We start from the raw sequence: 22,503 nt of genomic DNA, 5'->3' as shown, positions 1-22,503 counted from the left end.
TGCCCAGAGTCACAAGGAGCTGCCTGTGCCTGAAGTGGGAATTGAACTCAGTTCCTCAGGACCAAAGTCCAGCACCCTAACCACTAGGCCACTCCTCCACTCATTATTATTATTATTATTATTATTATTATTATTATTAGTAGTAGTAGTAGTAGTAGTAGTAGTAGTAGTAGTAGTAGTAGTAGTAGTAGTAGTAGTAGTAGTAGTAGTAGTAGTAGTAGTAGTAGAAGAATTCAACCAAACCGGAACTCTTGTAACATTGCTTCAGCTGAAGTCCAAATCAAAAAGACATCATCAATGAAACACAACTATGTTTTTAATATAAGCACTTCATCTAGAAGGGTACAGGAATTTCTCCTCAAAGTTGGAAATGTACAAGTTGGCCACACTAGGGGCCATAGCTGTACCAATGACAGGGCATTGTGGCATAATGCTAAGTGAACTAGAGACATTAGAAAATCTGTCGGGATTCTAACAGGAGAATGCCTCTCATTAAGCATGTTCTCAATAGGGAGATCATGTGATGTGCTGACCTGAGTGGCTGCATTTTTTGAAGCACCTGGACTCTCCCTGAAACTACCACAAAATCTGGAAATATTCGGCTGTGGTACATGAGCCTGTCCTTATTCAAGTGCAACTAATCTATGGACACATTTCTATGCAAATCCCCTGTGGAGATGGCTAGTAAATCAGTGAAAAAAGACAAGGAAAAGAAGGCAGAGAGTGTGGAAGATCCAAACGTCATCAATCTTGCCTTAGTCCAGCAAATTACAGATGCAGTGGTATGTGCCTTAAAGTACACTTTGATAGCCTTATTGAACAGTTTACAGATTTATTGCAAACAGTGGTGGTCTTTGGTAACCGAATGACAAAGTACAAGACGTGGTTGAGCACAATGGAGCATAGGGGCCGACTCTGTGGGTGCTTGAGCACCACCAATATTGAGAAAATTCCTTGTATATGTCTAGGGAGGGGTTATTTCCACTGGGCTTAGCACCCCCAATAATTTTGAAAAGTTGGCTCCCATGTAGTGGAGGACTCTTAAGTCCGCACTCCTCCAATGTGAATCCAGGCTAGAAGATCTCTAGAATTGCTCTTGAAGAAACAATCTTTGTTTTCTAGGTTTTCCAGAGACTGTGTAGATGCTGAATTGGTTGGCTTTCTGGAAAAATGGATATAAATGGAGCTTTTACCTGAAAACTATTTGGGACCACTTCATATTGAACACGCACATAGACTAGGTTGCATTATGTCAGGAGATAACAGGCTGTGTACAGTCATTGCTCGCTTCCTTAATTCTGGACATGGTTTTTCGCTATTTTTGTCAACATAAAGAGCTAAGTGGGTGTGGCTGCAAAGCAGCACACTTTCATTACAGTCTGCAAGTCATTGGCAGAGAAGAATATTCATTGCACTCTATAATATCCAGCCTGTATAATGGGGTCCTTCACTTGTTTGCGACTCCAGAGGAGGCCAGTCATCAGCTTCCTTCTTTGCTTATGAATATTAACTCTGGGCCTTCCACAGTGATGTTGAGTGACACTTGAATAACATTTTGATCAAGTTTTGTTCATTGTAATTGGAGTTGTTTTGGGGAGGGGTAGATGGGGGAGTAGAACATAAGTGATCCATGGCTGTGGGGATTTTTAGGTTAGCAGAGGGTAGATTGGTAAGGGGGGATGGATGGGTATGCTGGGTTTAAAGTTAAGTTCGTTTAATCACTGTCCTTGATGCTATGGGATTTTAGTGCTGTTACTTGGGATGGGATATTTGATTGTGGGTTCTGATCTTAAGTGGCAGATGTCTTTTGGGTTGTCTGATGAAGGCTGGGCATCGGACAACCCTTTTCAGGTTCTTTTAGTTCTAGGTACAATTTCTATGCAAATGTTATGCAATGGCTAATGTGTGCATGGCATCTGGAATGTGTCTGGCATTGGATCCCCTCTAAAGTGCCAAAAAATTTTAAAAGCTCTAAGACAGGCTAAGATCCAATTGACTGGCCTTCAAGAACCTGGCTCTCTGAGGCAGAACATGCAAAGTTAAGGCATGACTGGGTCAAGGAAGTAGTGGCAGCATCTTCTGGAGAATGCTGTGCAGGAGTGGCTATCCTTTTTGGTAAATCCTTCCCCTGTACAGTAGAGCACACCCTATTTGATCCTGCAGGGCATTGTGTGACAATAAAGTTAAAATGGCATGATAGTACAATTATTGTACAATATATATTTGTGTGTTTTTATAAAACTTTTGAATTAAAAATAAGAAAATGGGAGGAAAAGACCTCATCAAATTGCCATTCTTCAGTTACTGTCAACCATAGAAATCAAAGTACATTTCAGTTCTCAGTTGAAAAAGTAATCATCGGTCAAAAAAACCTCCTTAAAAAAAGTGTCCAATATTATGAACCTATAGTTATTAATGTCCAAAATCTTCATGTTTATAACTGAACACCTTTTAGAATGTCACTATAGAAACAACACTGTATCTCAATGTAGATCCAAACAGCTTCTATATAGTACTGCTGTCCAGTTAGGAATAAAGGTTTACACCACTCTGCATTGTTCAAGGCACAGGAGCAAGACAGTGTTGGTCCCGTCGGGGACCCGTTACACCATGTGCTTCTTTGGGAGACCTCACTGTGCTAGTTCTCTTGCTCTTAGTGCAATGAGCATACAAATGAATACTAAATGGGGCATCACCTATTCCTCCCCAATGTGTGTGCCAAACAAGGGGACTCCTCCCCCAGCAAACCCAACATGTCCCCTTGTTATATGGACAAACTGCTGATGAACTGCATAGAACAATGTCTTAAATATGCATTTGAAAAATAGCAATTTGGCGTTTTTCTTGCAAAAACATCCAATCTGCTGCTTTTTGGTTGTTTTTATTTTTCAAAAATGAGCCCAATAATGTTTTACTTACCATGAACAGTTTTGGAGTTTTGAATTAAAATCTGTCTAGCTCCAAAGTTTGAATGATATGTTAGAATGGAGTTTTATGCTATGAAGTTTTAATTGTAAAACAAACACTGTCAGTTTTAGGGTGTTCCAATAAAGTTTGCATAAGTTAGTATCATGACGTCATTCTGTTTTCTTTTTAGTGTATGCTTCCCAGAAGGATACCTGTGCTACAATTGTTATGAATATGCTGGTCAGACACCATTTTCTGAAGCAGTTAGCGAAACAAGGCTCCTTGTCGAAATGCTGGCGTCTACATTTTTTGGTACAGCTCGAGGAAGAGCTTTTTAAATGCCTCAAGGCTGCCTGAGATAAATTGACAATGTCTAGCCATGTGAGTTGGGATATTTAAGGGCATACATGTTCTACTGATAGCGATTGAACCTATTTTGGATTTGAACATATTATATTGATAGCGTTTGAATTTATTTTGGATTTGAATACATGCTTTTTTCACAATAACTTGCACTTTTAATGGGTTAGACCAATGATGGTGCTGAGCATATTATGAATGACTGTCTACTGGTAGCAGTTTACATAAGTACATAAGTAATGCCACACTGGGAAAAGACCAAGGGTCCATCGAGCCCAGCATCCTGTCCATGACAGCGGCCAATCCAGGCCAAGGGAACCTAGCAAGCTACCCAAATGTACAAACATTCTATACATGTTATTCCTGGAATTGTGGATTTTTCCCAAGTCCATTTAGTAGCGGTTTATGGACTCGTCCATTAGGAAACCGTCTAACCCTTTTTTAAACTCTGCCAAGCTAACCACCTTCACCACGTTCTCTGGCAACGAATTCCAGAGTTTAATTACGCGTTGGGTGAAGAAACGTTTTCTCCGATTTGTTTTAAATTTACTACACTGTAGTTTCATCGTATGCCCCCTAGTCCTAGTATTTTTGGAAAGCGTGAACAGATGCTTCACATCCACCTGTTCCACTCCACTCATTATTTTATATACCTCTATCATGTCTCCCCTCAGCCGTCTCTTTTCCAAGCTGAAAAGCCCTAGCCTCCTTAGTCTTTCTTCATAGGGAAGTCGCCCCATCCCTGCTATCATTTTAGTCGCCCTTCGCTGCACCTTTTCCAGTTCCACTATATCTTTCTTGAGATGCGGCAACCAGAATTGAACACAATACTCAAGGTGCGGTCGCACCAAGGAGCAATATAATGGCATTATAACATCCTCACACCTGTTTTCCATACCTTTCCTAATAATACCCAACATTTTATTCGCTTTCCGAGCCGCAGCAGCACACTGAGCAGAAGGTTTCAGTGTACTATCGACGACGACACCCAGATCCCTTTCTTGGTCCGTAACTCCTAACGTGGAACCTTGCATGACGTAGCTATAATTCGGGTTCTTTTTCCCCAAATGCATCACCTTGCACTTGCTCACATTAAATGTCATCTGCCATCTAGCCGCCCAGTCTCCCAGTCTTTGAATAACTTTGAATAACTTTGTGTCATCAGCAAATGTAATTACCTCACTAGTTACTCCCATCTCTAAATAATTTATAAATATATTAAAAAGCAGCGGCCCTAGCACAGACCCCTGAGGAACCCTACTAACTACCCTTCTCCATTGTGAATACTGCCCATTTAACCCCACTCTCTGTTTCCTATCCTTCAACCAGTTTTTAATCCACAATAGGACTTTTCCTCCTATCCCATGACCCTCCAATTCAGAGCTGTAGCGAGGGGAGCTGACACCCAGGGCGGGTCGCCGCTGCGCATACCCCCCCAGAGCGCATACCTGCGGCGAGGGACGGGCGGGAGGGCCGATCTGCCCCGACTGCACGTTGCTGGGGTGTGTTGGCTCCGTGCTGATTCACTGCTCTCTCTGTCCCGGAACAGGAAGTAACCTGTTCTGGGGCAGAGAGGGCAGTGCACCAGCGCGGAGCCGACACCCCCCAGTGGCGTGCACCTGGGGCGGAACGCCCTCCTGCCCCCCCTTCCTACGCCACTGCTCCAATTTCCTCTGTAGCCTTTCATGAGGTACCTTGTCAAACGCCTTTTGAAAATCCAGATACACAATATCAACCGGCTCCCCTTTGTCCACATGTTTGTTTACTCCTTCAAAGAATTTAAGTAAATTGGTCAGGCAAGATTTCCCCACACAAAAGCCTTGCTGACTCAGTCTCAGTAATCCATGTCCTTGGATGTGTTCTGTAATTTTGTTTTTATTAATAGCCTCTACCATTTTCCCCGACACCGACGTCAGACTCACCGATCTATAATTTCCCGGATCTCCCCTGGAATCTTTTAAAAAAATGGGTGTTACATTGGCCACCCTCCAATCTTCCGGTACCATGCTCGATTTTAAGGATAAATTGCATATCACTAACAGTAGCTCCGCAAGCTCATTTTTCAGTTCTATCAGTACTCTAGGATGAATACCTTCCAGTCCAGGAGATTTGCTACTCTTCAGTTTGCTGAACTGCCCCATTATGTCCTCCAGGTTTACCGTGAAATCAGTAAGTTTCTCCGACTCGTCCGCTTGAAATATCATTTCCAACACCGGTATCCCACCCAAATCTTCCTCGGTGAAGACCAAAGCAAAGAATTGATTCAATCTCTCCGCTACATCTTTGTTTTCCTTGATCGCCCCTTTTACCCCTCAGTCATCCAGCGGCCCAACTGATTCTTTTGCCGGCTTCCTGCTTTTAATATACTGAAAATAATTTTTACTATGTTTTTTTGCCTCTAATGTTATCTTTTTTTCGTAATCCCTCTTGGCATTCTTTATCTGCACCTTCCATTTGCTTTGACACTTCTTATGCTGCTTGTTATTTTCAGACGGTTCTTTCTTCCATTTTCTGAAGGCATTTCATTAAGATTATTGCTCTAATAAGTCAATTTAAACAATATAGTGACTGATTTAACATTAAGGTATTACTATTTATCATCCACAATAGTACCTTGATCCTTGAATACCTTTTTTGCATCTTAGAGGTTGAAAGATGGATATGGGGCATGAAAGGATGAAGAAAGGAGGAGAGAAAAGAAATAGCAAATGGACAGGATGTAGCCAGGGACTCCTGTTATTTTTCTGTTTCCATAGACAGATGGAAGCAGAACTAGAGATAAGGAATAAGATGATTAGAAAAATAAAATCACTAGACAACAAAGGTAAGACAATGATTTTATTTTCAGTTTAGTGATTGAAATATATCAGTCTTGAGAATCTGTATCTGCTGCCTTTATATTTTGTACGATATAGGAAGAAATGTGTATTTTGTACGATTAATCTTGCAATTAAAAATTTTAATCATGATTAATTAGGAGATTAAAATTTTAATCAATTTCAATAGATCTTCTAAAATTCTTTAGCTAATATACTAGGAGAAGTCATATTGCCACCATACCCTTCCCCTTCTTTACCTTGATATCCCATTGGCTTGTTCAATAGTCTCTGTGATATCCTTCCTTCTCAGGTTTTATTACAAGCGTTTCAAGGTGGAAGTTGGGGTGACAGTGCTCCATAAAGCAAAGGATGTAAAAGAAGTGAAGAGACTAATTATTCACTCGATGTATAACAAATCGACCTTTGACAATGACATCGCCCTGCTGCTTCTCTCATCCTCAATATTCCTTGACTCTTTCATAACACCCATTTGTCTCCCACCACCAGTGACATTCAACAACAGAGACTGGAAGACATGCTATGTGATTGGGTGGGGCTCAACAGTGGCTGGTGAGTGCACCATGTGTCAGTCATAATGCTGTGGTTACAACATGACTCAGCCAAAGAATCAAGAAGAATATGTCTAATATCTAGAAATTCTAATGGAAATGCAAGCACTTATGTGATTAGGTTTATCTGGTGGAATACATACAGGATGTAGGACATCACATGTTTGAGCAACAGACACTGTAGTAAAGATAGCTAATTAGATTATCACAAAGCTTTGTGGTAAGACACAGGAAGGAAGGAGTGCTGAGTGTGAACTAAGTAGGGGATCTAACATGCTTATTAGGGATGAGAAGCCCAAAAGTTTTCATTCATAGGATTGCTTGTTTAGTGTTGTCTCATTGGGTATCATTTTCATTGCTGGGTCAATGGTGTTAAGAATTGATTATTATTATTTCTTGCATTTGTATCCCACATTTTCCCACCTTTTTGCAGGCTCAATGTGGCTTACTATATTCCGCCCTGGCGGAGTAGAGATACAATTAATAATGATTGTAGGTTCTGAAAAGCAAAATACAATCTACAAGTGGTCGGTGAAACTGGTCTGTTTTTTTTATTTTAGAGTTGGATAAGGTATCTTGTTAACAAGGTGGGAGACTAGTGGAGGCATCTCTCTGCTTCTAAATCTCCCCAGTATACTGACCTTGGATTCCACCCGGGGCACAGCACCCCACTCCTCCAGGCTTATCCCCCCCATCTTCCCTCCTCCGAGCTAGGGGGTGCGCTGAGCTGTCATGCGGCTGTTGGCTATGCTGGTTCTCTGCCCTGGAACAGGAAGTTGCTATCAGTTGCTCACTGCCCCAACCTTTGTACGTTAGAGATCTCCCCAAATCTAGTAGTGCAAATGATTACATTTATAGTTCTGAAACCACAGATGAGGTAATGAATCAATTCTATTCTATTCATGGACAGTAAAAATACAAAGGACAGGGGTCTTTGAGTAACATAAATTGGAAATTCCAGGTTTCCAAGTTTATTCAAGTCATTTACTATCCCTCCCTATACATAGATGCCTAGGTGGCTTATAGGCTAAAATAGAGGAAAGAGGAGGGTGACATGAGACATGAAAGCAGAGAGGGAAGGAGGGGAGAGCTACAATGCTGTGAGAGTATGAGGTGGAGGGGAAAACACAGAAGGACAGCTATCTAGTCCCAGTTCGCTACCAACAGAGCTTCAATGAAGAGAAAGGTTTTAAAGTTGCATTTGAATTGTTATAGAGAGACGTTCCGAGAGAAGAGGACATTTCTCTGGTAAGTGAACGCTATTTTGCTTTGTGCTTTGGGAACTTAAAGATTGGGGTTTAAAGGAGGAATTGTAGATTAGTGTTAGGCAAAATAAAAATATAAAAAGCAAATTTTATCAACTAATCTCCATAGTCTTTTCCACTTAGTTTTAAAAACTTTGTATCACAGCATTAACAGATAGAATCTAACAGGCACTGCAGGATCCAGTTTAGTATTAAGGGGGAATAAAGAGAGAGAGAGAGAGAGAGAGAGAGAGAGAGAGAGGGAAAAGTAAGCATCATTAACTAGTTGCCATAGAGGGGCATAATCGAACGTCACTGGCGAAATAGATCGCCGGTGATCTATTTTGGCGGCAACGCAACAGCTGGCCGGAACCATGTTTTTGAAAAAGATGGCCGGCTATATATTTTTTTGATAATATGGTTTAGCCTGGGTTGAGATCGCCGGTTTTGTTTTTCAGTGATAATGGAAAAAACCGCCGGCCATCTCAAACCCGGCGAAATGCAAGGCATTTGGTCATGGGAGGAGCCAGCATTTGTAGTGCACTGGCCCCCATGACATGCCAGGACAGCAACTGGGCACCCTAGGGGTCAGTGCGATGAACTTCAGAAAAAGCTCCCACATGCATAGCTCCCTTACTTTGGGTGCTGAGCCCCCCAACCCCCCCAAAACCCACTACCCACAAATGTACAACACTACCGTAGCTCTTAGGGGTGAAGGGGGCAACTACATGTGGGTACAGTGGGTTTTGGAGGGCTCCCATTTATCAGCACAAGTGTTACAGGTGGGGGGGATGGGCCTGGGTCCACCTGCCTTAAGTGCACTGCGGTACCCACTAAAAGTGCTCCAGGGACCTGCATACACGCAGTCCTCTAGGACTTGTTGCTGCTGTATAACCTTGACACACCAGTTGACACCTGAAGACTAATCCCTTTGAAAAAGTCCTTTATTTGAATAAGCACGTTAACTCACAGTTATCTGCAGATCAGAGGTTGTGCCCCACTGGCAAAGAGTCTCCCTTGTACTGAGATTAGCAGTAGGTCAGAGCTGGCTGAATGGTGTACAATGCCCTCTTTCAGCAACATTCAAGGTAATAACTAAGTTCTCTAACGTGGGTAACACATGAAAGGGATCTAAAACTGGCTGACAAAAATGGCCACTACCTCATGAACTACTGGAAACAAAACTGGACACACTCTGACCCAGTTAGCAGGGAGAAAAGCACCATGGGAGTAGAGCTCACTATCCTACACCCACCATAATGCATTGCTGATGTGACTGTGCAGTGCACCTAACAGAAAAGTTGTCACACTCACCCGAGAGCCACATCCCAACCAGGGAAAGGCTGTCAGAGGATAGAACACATTCTGCTGTCATGGAGGTGGGTACGGCATTTGAGACTGGCATATAGGCTGGCAAAAAAGGTTTTTAGTTTGATTGTTTTAGTGTGGGAGGGATTGATGACCACTGGGGGAGTATGGGGAGGTCATCCCAGATTCCTTCCGGTGGTCATCTGGTCAGTTGGGGCACCTTTTTGAGGCTTGGTCATGAAAATTAAAGGACCAAGTAAACCCGGCAAAATACTGCTGAACGCTGCTTTTTTTCCCCCATTATCCGTGAAAGCCGGCCATCTGGTAGCCACGCTCATGCCCACCTATGCCCGCCATGTCCTGCCTTTGCTACGCCGCCGACACGTCCCCTTGAACTTTCGCTGGCGAGGTGATGGGAAAGCAGCGATACTGTTAACAGCTTTCTGCTCTGCACTGCCTTTTTTTTTTTTTAGAAGATATTCTTATTTTTTGAAGAGGATCATTTACCTCTACAATTTTACTGTAACTTTTAGTTGTAATTGAAATTTGAGACTCTTTAAAAAGATGACACTGATAGAAGCATGGCTGTTTTACCGTTGTTGGAAGGCAACAAGTATGCTTGTATGCTGACCTAACTCCAGCTTAACTAGTTAATATTTAGGGTCCTGTTTACTATGGTGCGCTAGTGTTTTTAGCGTGCGCCAAACACTAGAAACACCCATATATTCCTATGGATGTCTCTAGCGTTAGTGTGCGCTAAAAATTCTAGCGTGCCTATAGCATGGCTTCAGGGCCGCCAAGAGACTGGGCCAGGCCCGGGACAAGGCCGCCCCCGGGCCCCCCCACCCGAGGTCGCCGGGCCCCCCTCCACCCGCCACCGGGCCCTCTGCACTGACCTTAAGCGCCTCACCTTCGAAAGCGCAGCAAGCAGCGGCAGACCACTTCTTCCTTGCGTGTCTCGACCTCGCGGAAGTAACATCAGGCGAGGGCGGGACACGGAAGGAAGGAATGGTCTGCTGCTGCTTGCTGCGCTTTCGAAGGTGAGGCGCTTAAGGTCAATGCCAGGGAGTGACGGAGGGTGGGCGGGCCGGACTGCGGGGGCGGCGCCAGCCCCCCCCCCCGGAGACCCGGGCCCGGGGAATTTTGTCCCCCCTGTCCCCCCCCTCTCGGCGGCCCTGCATGGCTTAGTAAACAGGGACCATAATGAGGTGTTTGATCTGTATTAAGCTTCTTTAAGAGGATGCTGGTTACAATATATATTTAAACTTATTTTTTCAAACACTTATGAGTTCCCTGAATACTAGAGGTTAGCATTTATACTTTTGGATTGTAAGTAAAACCCCCTTTTTCTTTTGCATGGTACTGTGTATAATACTGATTATTTGTTTGATTTCCATTTGTGCTCAAAAGGATCTTTTGATTGTATTGATTAGCTGTGACGATGCACATTTTTGTTTTGAGACTACACTAGTTTTTGGTTATTTATTTTATTTATTTATTGCATTTGTATCCCATATTATCCCACCTCTTTGCAGGCTCAATGTGGCTTACAATACACCATGGATAGTGGAAATGAGAAGAGAATTGACATTTGGTGTTACAGAAGGATTTTGGGTTACATGATAATGGAATACATGATAGTGATATAACAAAAGGCATTCATTACATTTCTGGATATATGTGGGAGTATCACATGTTTTGATCTTTGTGGTATATCTTGTCGAAGAGATAGAAGTTTATTCCTTTATTATTTTTTTAAATTTATTTATTTATATGATTTCAATAATACAAACAAACAACCATTTGTAAGGTAATACAGAGAAATTATATAAACGGAAAATACATCTAAATTTAAATGAAACATTTGTATTTACTCTTCCTCAGACCACCATATGGAGGGGGAGAGTGGTTTTGTAAGTACAACTCAGGGAGTATGTAACACTGAAGCAACTTTTTCTCTGAGGCTAATCCTGATCTTCATCCCTATACATCATCGCTGAGAATTATTCATATCATTCAACTAGAAGGTCTTTTAGAGTCCAGAAACATCTTTAATTGAAGTGGATCAAAAAAACCATATTTGATTCCAGATAGGCGAATTAAGCATTTACAGGGATAGGCCAGCATAAATGTTGCTCCCAATCCCTTAACATCATTCCTCTCCTTTATTATTTGAATGCTCATTTTAAACCTAGTTATTGTTTTAATGTTGAGTTTGAAAGCTGATTATAATTTCTTATGATTTTTTATTACCGGTTTTAATTTTGAGCATTATGCCTTTTTGCGGATGATACCAAGATTTGTAACAGACTGGACACCCCGGAGGGACTGAAAAATATGAAAAGGGATCTGCAGAAGCTAGAAGAATGGTCTAATGTTGGGCAATTAAAACTCAATGCAAAGAAATGCAAAGTGATGCACTTCGGGAGTAGAAATCCATGGGAAACATATGTGTTAGGAGGTGAGACTCTGCTATGTACAGGCAGGGAGAGGGATCTTGGGGTGATAGTATCTGAGGATCTGAAGGTGACGAAACAGTGTGACAAGGCGGTGGCCGTAGCCAGAAGGATGCTAGGCTGTATAGAGAGAGGTGTGACCAGCAGAAGAAAGGAGGTGTTAATGCCCCTGTACAAGTCGTTGGTGAGGCACCACTTGGAGTATTGTGTTGAGTTTTGAAGGCTGTATCTTGCTAAGGATGTAAAAAGAATTGAGGCGGTGCAAAGAAAAGCTACAAAAAATGGTATGGGATTTGTGTTACAAGATAAGGAGGGACTTGCTGACCTGAACATGTATACCCTGGAAGAAAGGAGAAACAGGGGTGATATGATACAGACGTTCAAATATTTTAATGGTATTAATCTGCAAACAAATCTTTTCTAGAGATTGGAATGCACTAGAACTAGAGGACATGAAATGAGGTTGAAGGGGGGCAGACTCAAGAAACATGTCAGGAAGTATTTTTTCACGGAGAGAATGGTGGATACTTGGAATGCCCTCCCGAGGGAGGTGGTGGAGATGAAAATGGTAACGGAATTCAAAAATGCATGGGATAAACATAAAGGAATCCTGTTCAGAAGGAATGGATCCTCAGAAGCTTAGTGGAGATTGGGTGGCAACACCGGTAGTTGGGAGGCGGGGCAAGTACTGGGAAGACTTCTACGGTCTATGCCCTGAAAATGGCAAGGATAAATCAAGGTCAGGTATACATATAAAGTAGCACATATGAGTTCATCTTGTTGGGCAGACTGGATGGACTGTACAGGTCTTTATCTGCCGTCATCTACTATGTCACTGTTGGGCTCATTTTCGAAAGAGAAGGACATCCATCTTTAGACACAAATTGGAAGATGGGCATCCTTCTCACAGGGTCGTCCAAATCGGTATAATCGAAAGCCAGTTTTGGACGGCCCCAACTGCTTTCCGTCGCAGGGACAGCAAAAGATCAAGGGGGCGTATCGGAGGCATAATGAAGGCGGGACTTGGGGGTGCCTAACACTAGGACGTCCTCGACCCATAATCGAATAAACAAGGACGTCCCTGACGAACACTTGGACGACTTTACCTGGTCGTGTTTTTCTTACGACCAAGGCACAAAAAGTGCCTGAAATGACCAGATGACCACCGGAGAGAATTGGGGATGACCCCCCCTTACTCCCCTCCTACCCTCAAAAAACATCTTTCAAAATATTGATTGCCAGCCTCTATGCCAGCCTCAGATGTCATACTCAGCTCCATCACAGCAGTATGCAGTCCCTGGAGCAGTTTTAGTGGGTGCAGTGCACTTTAGGCAGGCGGACCCAGGCCCATCCCCCCTACCTGTTACATTTAAGGAGGAAACAGCGAGCCCTCCAAAACCCACCACAAACCCACTGTACCCACATCTAGGTGCCCCCCTTCACCGTAAGGGCTATGGTAGTGGTGTACAGTTGTGGGTAGTTGGTTTTAGGGGGGATTTGGGGGGCTCAGCACCCAAGGTAAGGGAGCTATACACCTGGGACCAATTTTTGAAGTCCATTGCAGTGCCCCCTAGGGTGCCCAGTTGGTGTCCTGGCATGTCAGGGGGACCAGTGCACTAAAAATGCTGGCTCCTCCCACGACCAAATGCCTTGGATTTGGCCGGGTTTGAGATCGCCGGCATTAGTTTCCATTATCGCCGGAAACCAATGCCGGCCATCTCTAAAGCCGGCCCAAATGCTGAGATTTGGCCGGCTCCTACCGTATTATCAAAACGAAAGATAGCCGGCGCCGTTCGATTATGCCCCTCCACGTTGTCATGTCTGTATTTATTGTCAGTGTAAATGAACTGCTAAGAACATAGTGGGTTGTTGGGTTACATATTGTATAAATAAATAAAATAACCAATTTTTAATTCTGTTCCCCACCTTAAAATCCAATCCAAGGTTGCTCAGTTTATTCACGAGCCTCCTGTGAGGAATTATGGGGTCCTTTTACTAAGGTGCACTGAAAAATGGCCTGCGCTAGTGTAGGCCTGTGTTTTGGACGCGTATAGATCCATTTTTCAGCGCATCTGTAAACATGGCACTTTTTTTGACCGAAAATGGACTTGCAGCAAAATAAAAATTGGCATGCTCCATTTTGGATCTGGGACCTTACCGCCACCCATTCACTTATTTATTTATTTGTAGCATTTGTATCCCACATTTTCCCAACAATTTGCAGGCTCAATGTGGCTTACATTTGCCGTAATGGCGGTTGCCATTTCCGGGTAACAGAATTACAAATGGTAATGTGTTAAGTTTTATACATACATGGTAACATACATGTAACATAACATATGTGAACAGATCATGGTATAGATATATATCATGTGCATATATATGTTAAGAAAGAATAAATTATGGTAATACATGAACGTTCCTGAGTACGAAATTGGGTTGTATCATTCTTTAGGTCATCGACTATGGAGAGACCATATTCGACATAGAGATTGAAGTGGTTATGCTTATTCATTAGTGGTAAGGGGGTTGATCAGTCAAGTGATAAGCTTTCAATTATGTCTATGTCGTGTAAAGTCTTATTTTTTGGTGTTTACTACTACTACTATTTAGCATTTCTATAGCGCTACAGGCGTACGCAGCGCTGCACAAACATAGAAGACAGACAGTCCCTGCTCAAAGAGCTTACAATCTAATAGAAAAAAAAAAATAAAGTAAGCAAATCAAATCAATTAATGTGAACGGGAAGGAAGAGAGGAGGGTAGGTGGAGGCGAAGTGGTTACAAGTGGTTACGAGTCAAAAGCAATGTTAAAGAGGTGGGCTTTCAGTCTAGATTTAAAGGTGTCCAAGGATGGGGCAAGACGTAGGGGCTCAGGAAGTTTATTCCAGGCGTAGGGTGCAGCGAGACAGAAGGCGCGAAGTCTGGAGTTGGCAGTAGTGGAGAAGGGAACAGATAAGAAGGATTTATCCATGGAGCGGAGTGCACGGGAAGGGGTGTAGGGAAGGACGAGTGTGGAGAGATACTGGGGAGCAGCAGAGTGAGTACATTTATAGGTTAGTAGAAGAAGTTTGAACAGGATGCGAAAACGGATAGGGAGCCAGTGAAGGGTCTTGAGGAGAGGGGTAGTATAAGATGGGTGTTTATGCCTTCTTGAACAGATCTGTTTTCAGTAACCTTCGGAAGATAGTTAGGTCTTGCGTTATTTTTATGGCCTTTGGTAGTGCGTTCCATAGCTGCGGGCAGATGTATGAGAAACTGGTCGCGTATGTGGATTTATATTTTAGTCCTTTGCAGTTAGGGTAATGGAGATTGAGGAATGTGCGAGCTGACCTCTTTGCATTCCTGGTAGGCAAGTCTATAAGGCCTGAGATATAGGTCGGGGCTTCCCCGTGGACGATTTTGTGGACCAGGGTGCAAACTTTGAACGCAATTCGTTCTTTTAGTGGGAGCCAGTGTAGTTTCTCTCTTAGGGGTTTGGCGCTTTCGTATTTCGCTTTCCCAAATATAAGTCTGGCTGCTGTACCTTAGCGGTAAGGTCTCGTGCATTAACCGCACAGTAATTGTCTACGTGTGTAGAATACTGATTACCGCCTGGTTAGTGCTGCGTAAAAAAAAGGAAATTACCACCCGGGCCATGCGGTAGCTGGTGGTAGTTTGAAATTGACGCACATCATGTTCACATAGGTGCCAACATGGCTTAGTAAAAGCCCACTCCTCAAGTCACTTCACTGGCTCCCTGTCCGCTTCTGCGTACAGTTCAAACTTCTCTTACTGACCTTTAAATGCATCCATTCTGCAGCCCCCCACTACCTCTCCACTCTCATCTCTCCCTACATTCCTCCCCGTAAACTCTGCTCACTGGACAAATCTCTCTTGTCGTCCCCCTTCTCCTCCACTGCTAATTCCAGGCTTAGTTCCTTTTCCCTCGCGGCACCTTACGCCTGGAATGGACTTCCTGAGCCTGTATGCCTAGCTCCATCTCTACCTGTTTTCAAATCTATGCTGAAAACCCACCTTTTCACCACTGCTTTTGGCTCCTAACCACTACTCAATTCCCCTATCCTTGTTCCTTCTCACCCAGTACTTTCCTTGCCCTTAATTGTCTTGTCTGTCTGTATTTTTAGATTGTAAGCTCTATCAAGCAGGGATTGTCTCTCTGTGTCAGGTGTTCAGCGCTGCATGCGTCTGGTAGCGCTATACAAATATTAATAATAATAATAATAATAATAAAAGGGCTCCTAAATGAAAAGCTTTGCCCTCGATCTAGTACTCTAGTCCCCCAAAGAAGTCCACCAGATTTGTTTCACATGATTTGCCTTTGGTAAAACTGTGTTGCCTCAGGTCTTGCAACCAATTGGATTTTAGAAAGTTCACCTTTCTCTCTTTCAATAGACTCTCCATTACCTTTCCCACCACCAACGTGTGGTTTATCAGACTGTAGTTTCCAACTGCTTCTCTGTTATCACTATTGAGGCACTACATCCATACATCTTGAAGCTCATGGAACCTCAGGTCTGTCTGGCAGTTCCATATCTTTCAGTGGACCTGCCAGAACCTTTTTGTGCTACTATAGCATCCTGACCTATGGCATCTGGACCCATGTTTTGTTCATTTCCAGCCTTGCAAGTTTTTCACAAATATTCTTTTCCATGTATGGTATGGTATCTACTCCAAATCCTATATAATAAAACTCACCCTCAACGTTCTGAGGACACTGACGTCACTGTCAGTACCTGCGGGCACTTCCTTCAAGTTCGAAGGGTTCGTGGTGGTGAAGCCACCGAAATCGCTGTGTCTGGGCCCCGCCCTCGCGTCAAACATGATGACGTTGAGGGCGGAGCAATGGCATCATTGGCTTTACAACCAACAAGGACTCGGGAGATGAAGGTGGCGTGCGTTGACGAGGTCCGGAACAATGGCGGTCAGTGGCTTCACAATACCGAAGGGGTGGAGGGGGGGGGGGTTTGGGAGGAAAACCTTGCTAGCGCCCGTTTCATTTGCTCCAGAAACGGGCATGTTTTACTAGTAACTCCATAACTCTTCCTCTCTGCGATCCCCCAATGTGTCTATAATACATGAACCTATTCGACCACAATATCTCTTTGTATTTGTTTCTCTGCCAGAGATGGCGAACGCCTCTACAGTACTATGTAAGCCACATTGAGCCTGCAAATAGATGGGAAAATGTGGGATACAAATGTAGCAAATAAATACAAATAAATAAATGGTGTGTTATCTATCCCATTCTCATGTGTGCTTTTGCTAGTCAAGGTGGTCCTTCTCCAGGGCTTTCTTCTTTGAATGTTGATTATACATATTTGTTTAACATTTCTGCTTTTTTACTCATCATTCTTCACATATTGTCCTTGGTAGCTTTAAGTCTTTGTGGGTACAAATTCTTCATTGAAAAGTAAAGTGGTTTTATAAAAAGTGATAAGGGATGAATGGGAATGATACATAGATAGAAAGGTAGATTGATTCTCTGGACATGGCCATGTTAACAAGGAAAATCCTAATCCACCATGCTCATGTTTGGTGGATGGAATGGGCAGCTAGGTGCAGCTCTCTGTTGCAGAACCAGATCTTCATTCTCCCAATATTTAGGCAAGAAGGAGCAGTCTGGCACCGATGTTCAGTATTCATTTTGTGGTAGTGAAAGTAAGACTGTGGAGCGGAAAGGGGGCACTAAGGAGGAGTGTATTGAAGAATGAAGCAACATGGGGTAGGGGTGGGAAAATAAGAAAGAGCATAAGGGGGCCCTTTTACTAAGGCGCATAGACGCCTACATGCGTCCAATGTGCGTCAAATTGGAACTACTGCCCGGCTACCGTGTGCCTCAGGCAGTAATTCCATTCTTGATGTGCGTCCAAAACATGCAGTAGAAATTTTCTACCATGTGGCTCTTACCCAGTGGTAATCGGCAGTGTACATGTGCTGGCGATTACCGCCCAGTTAATGCATGAGACCTAACCGCTAAGTCAATGGGTGGTGGTAGGGTCTCAGGCTGAAATGGATGTACGCTGGTTTAAATTTTGCCACACGTCCATTTTTGGCCATAAGAAAGAGGCCTTTTTTGCAGACACACTGAAAAATGGATTTGCGCGCATCCAAACACGTCTACACCAGCGTAGGCCATTTTTTGGCGTGCCTTAGTAAAAGGGCCCCAAGGTTAGGTAATAACAGTAGGCATAGAGAATATGGGAATGGGGTAAAAGGGAGCTTGGGGATACAGGCCATTGAGTGAGGGGTAAGAGAGCTAAGGAGGATACGGGGTAAGAGAAAACATGAGAAGATTGAGTTGGGTTAGTGAGGAAGAAGTAAGATAGTGAGGTGGTTTAGAAAGAGTATTAGAAGCTGTGTTGGTGAATGAGTTAGGGTCCACCCATGTACTTACTGATCTCGGAGGAATCAAATACAGTTATGAGGTGCAATGGTTAAGTTTGTTTTACTGGCAACCTAACAATCTATGTGTTTGTTTCAGGTGAACTGAGGACATCCTTTGTCCTCCAGAAGTTGCAAGTAGAACTGATAGACTGGAACCTGTGTAGGAAGTGGCTCTGGACATTAACAGAAAATATGCTGTGTGCAGGATATGAGGAAGGAGGTCGTGGTTCCTGCAAGGTTACCCTTTACTTATTACAATAGAGTGTGTTTGTGTGTGTGTGTGTTTTACAAGGTTGCCAGAATTTGGCAGGCAAACTTGGAATACTTGTTCCTCACAATACCAAGAGTGAGCAAGCAGATCATTTGGGACTTAATACTAGGTGTGGTTCTAGTAGACTTTCCTCGTGGAAAACTTTAGTAGCATACTCTTAAAAGATACCTTAAAACTTAGTTACCAAAAAATATTTTGGATCTAAGCTGGCAGGTTTTGTTCTGAATGGAAAAGAATTAATTTTACATAAGAAAAAGCCAACTTGGCAAACTAAATCCAGTTGTTATCAACATGTAAGTCCATGTGACGACCTTGAACTGGGTCCCAGAATACTTTACATTAGAGGTTCTTAACCTAGTCGTCGGGATGAACATAAACAGTACGGTTTTCAGGATACCCACAATGAATTTGCATGAGATAGATTTGCATTCCTGACCTCCATTTATACAAATTTATCTCATGCATATTCATTGTGGGTATCCTGAAAACCTGACTGGCTAGGTGTGTCCTGAGGACTCGGTTGAGAACCCTTGCTTTACACTGATGACTTATTAATATTTTTTTATCAGCCAATAAAAGTATCCAACTTTTGAGGTCTTTGGCTTAATTTTCTGGCTTAGCAGCTAATTTTTTCTTATTTTCTACTCTTGTCTTTTCTTGTTTTCCTTCTTTTTTTTTTTCTTTATTTTCTTTATTTTATTTTGTCTCATTCTCTTAGCAGTGAATGTTTTAATAATGCTTACTAATTTTTCTCTCTTTTTATTTGCATATTTGTTTATTTATGTATTACATATTATTGATATACCTTAGTTCTACATAGTTTACAATAAAAAGATAGAGGAAAAGGTCGAGACAGTAGGGAAAACATGGGGGGGGGGGGGGTGGTTAGAGAGAAGATGAAGGAAAGGGTGGGTGTTGGATTAACTGGCAGTATTAAAGGTTTTTTGAAAGAGCCATGATTTAATGAGGGTCTTGAATTTTGGGATAGGAGGGTTCCAGCCAAATTTCTAAAGGAAGCTTGTTCTAAGTTTGGGACCTAGGTAGCAGAAGATTGTTTCACAGGCAGTGTAATATCTATATTTATTTATGTAGATTTTGCTCATATCCTTTTCAGTAGTAACTCAAGGTGAGTTACATTTAGGTACCCTGGGTATTTCTCTGTCCCTGGAGGGCTCACAATCTAAATTTGTATCTGGGACAATGGAGGGTTAAGTGACTTGCCCAAGGTCACAAAGAGCAGCAGTGGAATTGGAACCGGCTACCTTTGGATGTCAAGACTGGTGCTGTAACCACTAGGCTGCTCCTCCACTCCACACTATATGAAGGATAGTAGGAGGTGGAAGGTAGAGGAAATGTTTTTGTGTGGAATGCAGCAAATGGGTGGGAATATATGGGGTTAAAGATTCTGGATGTAGTTAGGAGCTGAGGGTTCTCTTGAACCAGTGTCAGAATTTGAGACGAGCAGTGCCAGGAAACCAATGTTCAGATAGTAGGAGGGGTGAGAATCTTTAAAATTGGTGCATATGGTAAAGTAGTCTAACACCAGTGGATTGCACTAATTGTGGATGTCTTAATGCAGAGAGGTAAATCAGCATATAGCGAGTTGTATTATTCCAAGTGCGAGATGATGAGGCTAAGAATAAGTGACTGGATAAGGGAAGATGGGAAGAGAAAGAATGTGATGTAAAGTGAAAAACGAGGAACAGAGGATTGCATCTATTTCTATCTACTTCTATCTACTTATCATTTCTATAGCGCTACAAGGCATACGCAGCGCTGTACACCATATACGAAAAGGCAGTCCCTGCTCGAAGAGCTCACAATCTAAATAAGTGTGTTTGGAGTAAAAGATGACTCCTAAGATCTTGATAGAGTCTTTGAAGGGTGATTGCCAGTCACTGACAGGGCTGGAGTTGGGGTGTAAGCATTAAGAAAGTGAATTGCTTCATACTCAACAGTGTTCAATCAAAGGAGATTGTCTTCTAGCCATTGAGAGACAAGTTGAAGGCAGGAGTTGAGTTCAGTCATGGGATGCAGTGGAAAGGCAGTAGATGATCTAAATGTCAGCAGCACAACAAAATTGGGCACATCCTTGTGATTGAATGATGGTCAGTAGCGGAGCAAGGAAGACGTTGAATAGAGTTGGGGCCAGTATAGAACCTTGATGAACGCCTAAGCTGGAAGCGTAGGTTGGTGAGAGAGACTGATTGCGAGAGATTTGAAATGTACAGTCTAAAAGATAGCTATTAAACCTGGATAAAAGCACAGCTGGATACGCCCGTAGAGTGAAGATGGTATAGGAAAAGGGAATGGTTGACAAGATCAAAAGTGGATGAGAGGTCAAGGGATATAACTAAAACCAAGGAGTGTTGATCTAGGGATGTTCTGATGTTATCACAGAAGGCAGTTAGTAAACATTCAGCATTGTGATCCTTCCTGAAGCCATACTGATGTGAGTGCAGAGTGAGTGTCTTGCCAAGAAAAGAACTGAGATGGGAAAGCACTAGTTTCTTCAGAAGCTTGATAGGAAACATCAGGCTCTGAGAGTTAATGAGAGCACCACACACTTCTCATTTACTTGAAACTCAAAGCAGTAGAAGAGAATTGAACTTTATCAGTATACATACAGTCCACATACAGTTCTTTCAGTATCAGTTGACGTAGTGTCAGTCGCCATGTTCACCTTTTACTTTACTTAAGCAAATGAGAGAGTCTACAATTACTCTCAGATCTAACCTTGGAAGATTTTTGCTTGTCCAAATTGGTGTATAGTAGAACTGAGATCTTGCTACTTTTTCCGAGTCCCATAAGTCGAATCAAGAATTCAGGATATCTGACTGCCCATGTAGTAATCTGGGATCAGTATCCTGGTCCCAAATTAATACGACAGCAGGCTGATCTATATCTCTGAAGTTAGGTAGGAAAAATCCTAACAATCCCATATAACAATCCAATAACTGGGCAGGTAAGACATCCTATTACCAGAATCGATGCAAGATAGAGAGAGTTTGAATTGATTTAATCAGTCTTTGTACAGAGGCCACCTTCTAGAGTACTTCCCTATCCCTGCATTCCAGGCAACATCTGACTCCTCCAAAACCTAGATACAAACTCAATACTCTTCTTAAGGTCTTCACTTCCCTAATTTGTACATATCAAAAATGCACATGGGAACAGCAATGCATGAAATGAAGTCATCTCTGACTTAAGAACATGGATTTTAGTGTGATTTCAGTAAGGAATCATAAGGGATTAACATGTATCCCTAATGTCAGTATGTTCTGGTTATTTTATAGAAAGATGATCGTTTTCTCCATCTCTCTACAGGGTGACAGTGGTGGGTCCCTGGTATGCAAGGGCTGGAACAGTAATATCTGGGTCGAGGTGGGGATTGTAAGCTGGGGAAAGGGCTGCGCCGAAAGGGAGCGTCCTGCTGTCTACACTCTGGTCTCCAAATATCTGGACTGGATACAGACAGAGACGGCAAATGCTGGGAAGCCATTTGTGCCAGAGGACCTGCCCAAGGAGGACCTGTTCAAGGAGGAGTCCTCTACCATTGATACCTGTAATATTGAGGAGGCACACATGTCTGTAGACAGAACAAGCCCAACCTGCCCAGCTTACCCTTGGAGCATCCTGACCAGTTTTGCTGTCATCTACAGTGTTTCCTCCTTTTCCTGAGGCTGCTAGCAAGAATTATCAATCTACCAACTCTTTAATTTACTGTAAAACAAAGACCCTTTGTATTATAAAAAAAAAAATCAGCATGCATGTCCATCAGCAGGTTGAGGAGTGTTATAGAATTATTTACTATTTCATCCAAAAGTAATAATTTGCAATAAATAATATATTTCCAAATATAATTTAAACAAGTTCTTATCTTTGCTTTCTTATTGCCTTACTTTCTTTAGCTCTTGTTTCAAGGAGGAAAAAGCTTCAGATGCTTGGCTGTTTTTTTTCATTTGCAGTTTGCTGGGCGAGCTTCCTCATCAGCCTAAAAACCTCCTATGTATCTAACTTATTATTTTTATTTACTGATTTTTTTTATTACTTTATATTATTCTTCCATAATCTTTTTATGACATAATTTTCATAAAAAATTTTCATAAAGCCACCACAGTTACTTATCTTTGTAGGTGTGCTATTAACATCGATTAATCCTTGTAGATGTGCTGTTAATTTC

At 42.5% G+C, this 22,503-nt stretch overlaps 1 protein-coding gene across 1 annotated transcript in view; it reads left to right on the top strand.

Moving 5' to 3' along the window:
• Positions 1-22,001, top strand: part of LOC115458264 (serine protease 55-like) — a 63,991-nt gene extending 41,990 nt beyond the window's left edge. The window contains exons 4-6 of the mRNA XM_030188125.1: positions 6,397-6,656; positions 18,147-18,286; positions 21,648-22,001. Of these exons, the coding sequence (XP_030043985.1) occupies positions 6,397-6,656; positions 18,147-18,286; positions 21,648-22,001 (754 nt within the window). The remainder of the gene's footprint in view (positions 1-6,396; positions 6,657-18,146; positions 18,287-21,647) is intronic.
• The last annotated feature ends 502 nt before the right edge of the window (positions 22,002-22,503 follow it).

This window comes from Microcaecilia unicolor, chromosome 14, assembly GCF_901765095.1.
Source record: "Microcaecilia unicolor chromosome 14, aMicUni1.1, whole genome shotgun sequence".
In the NCBI taxonomy this organism is placed as follows: Eukaryota; Metazoa; Chordata; class Amphibia; order Gymnophiona; family Siphonopidae; genus Microcaecilia; species Microcaecilia unicolor.
This window is presented reverse-complemented; position numbering and strand designations above follow the sequence as displayed.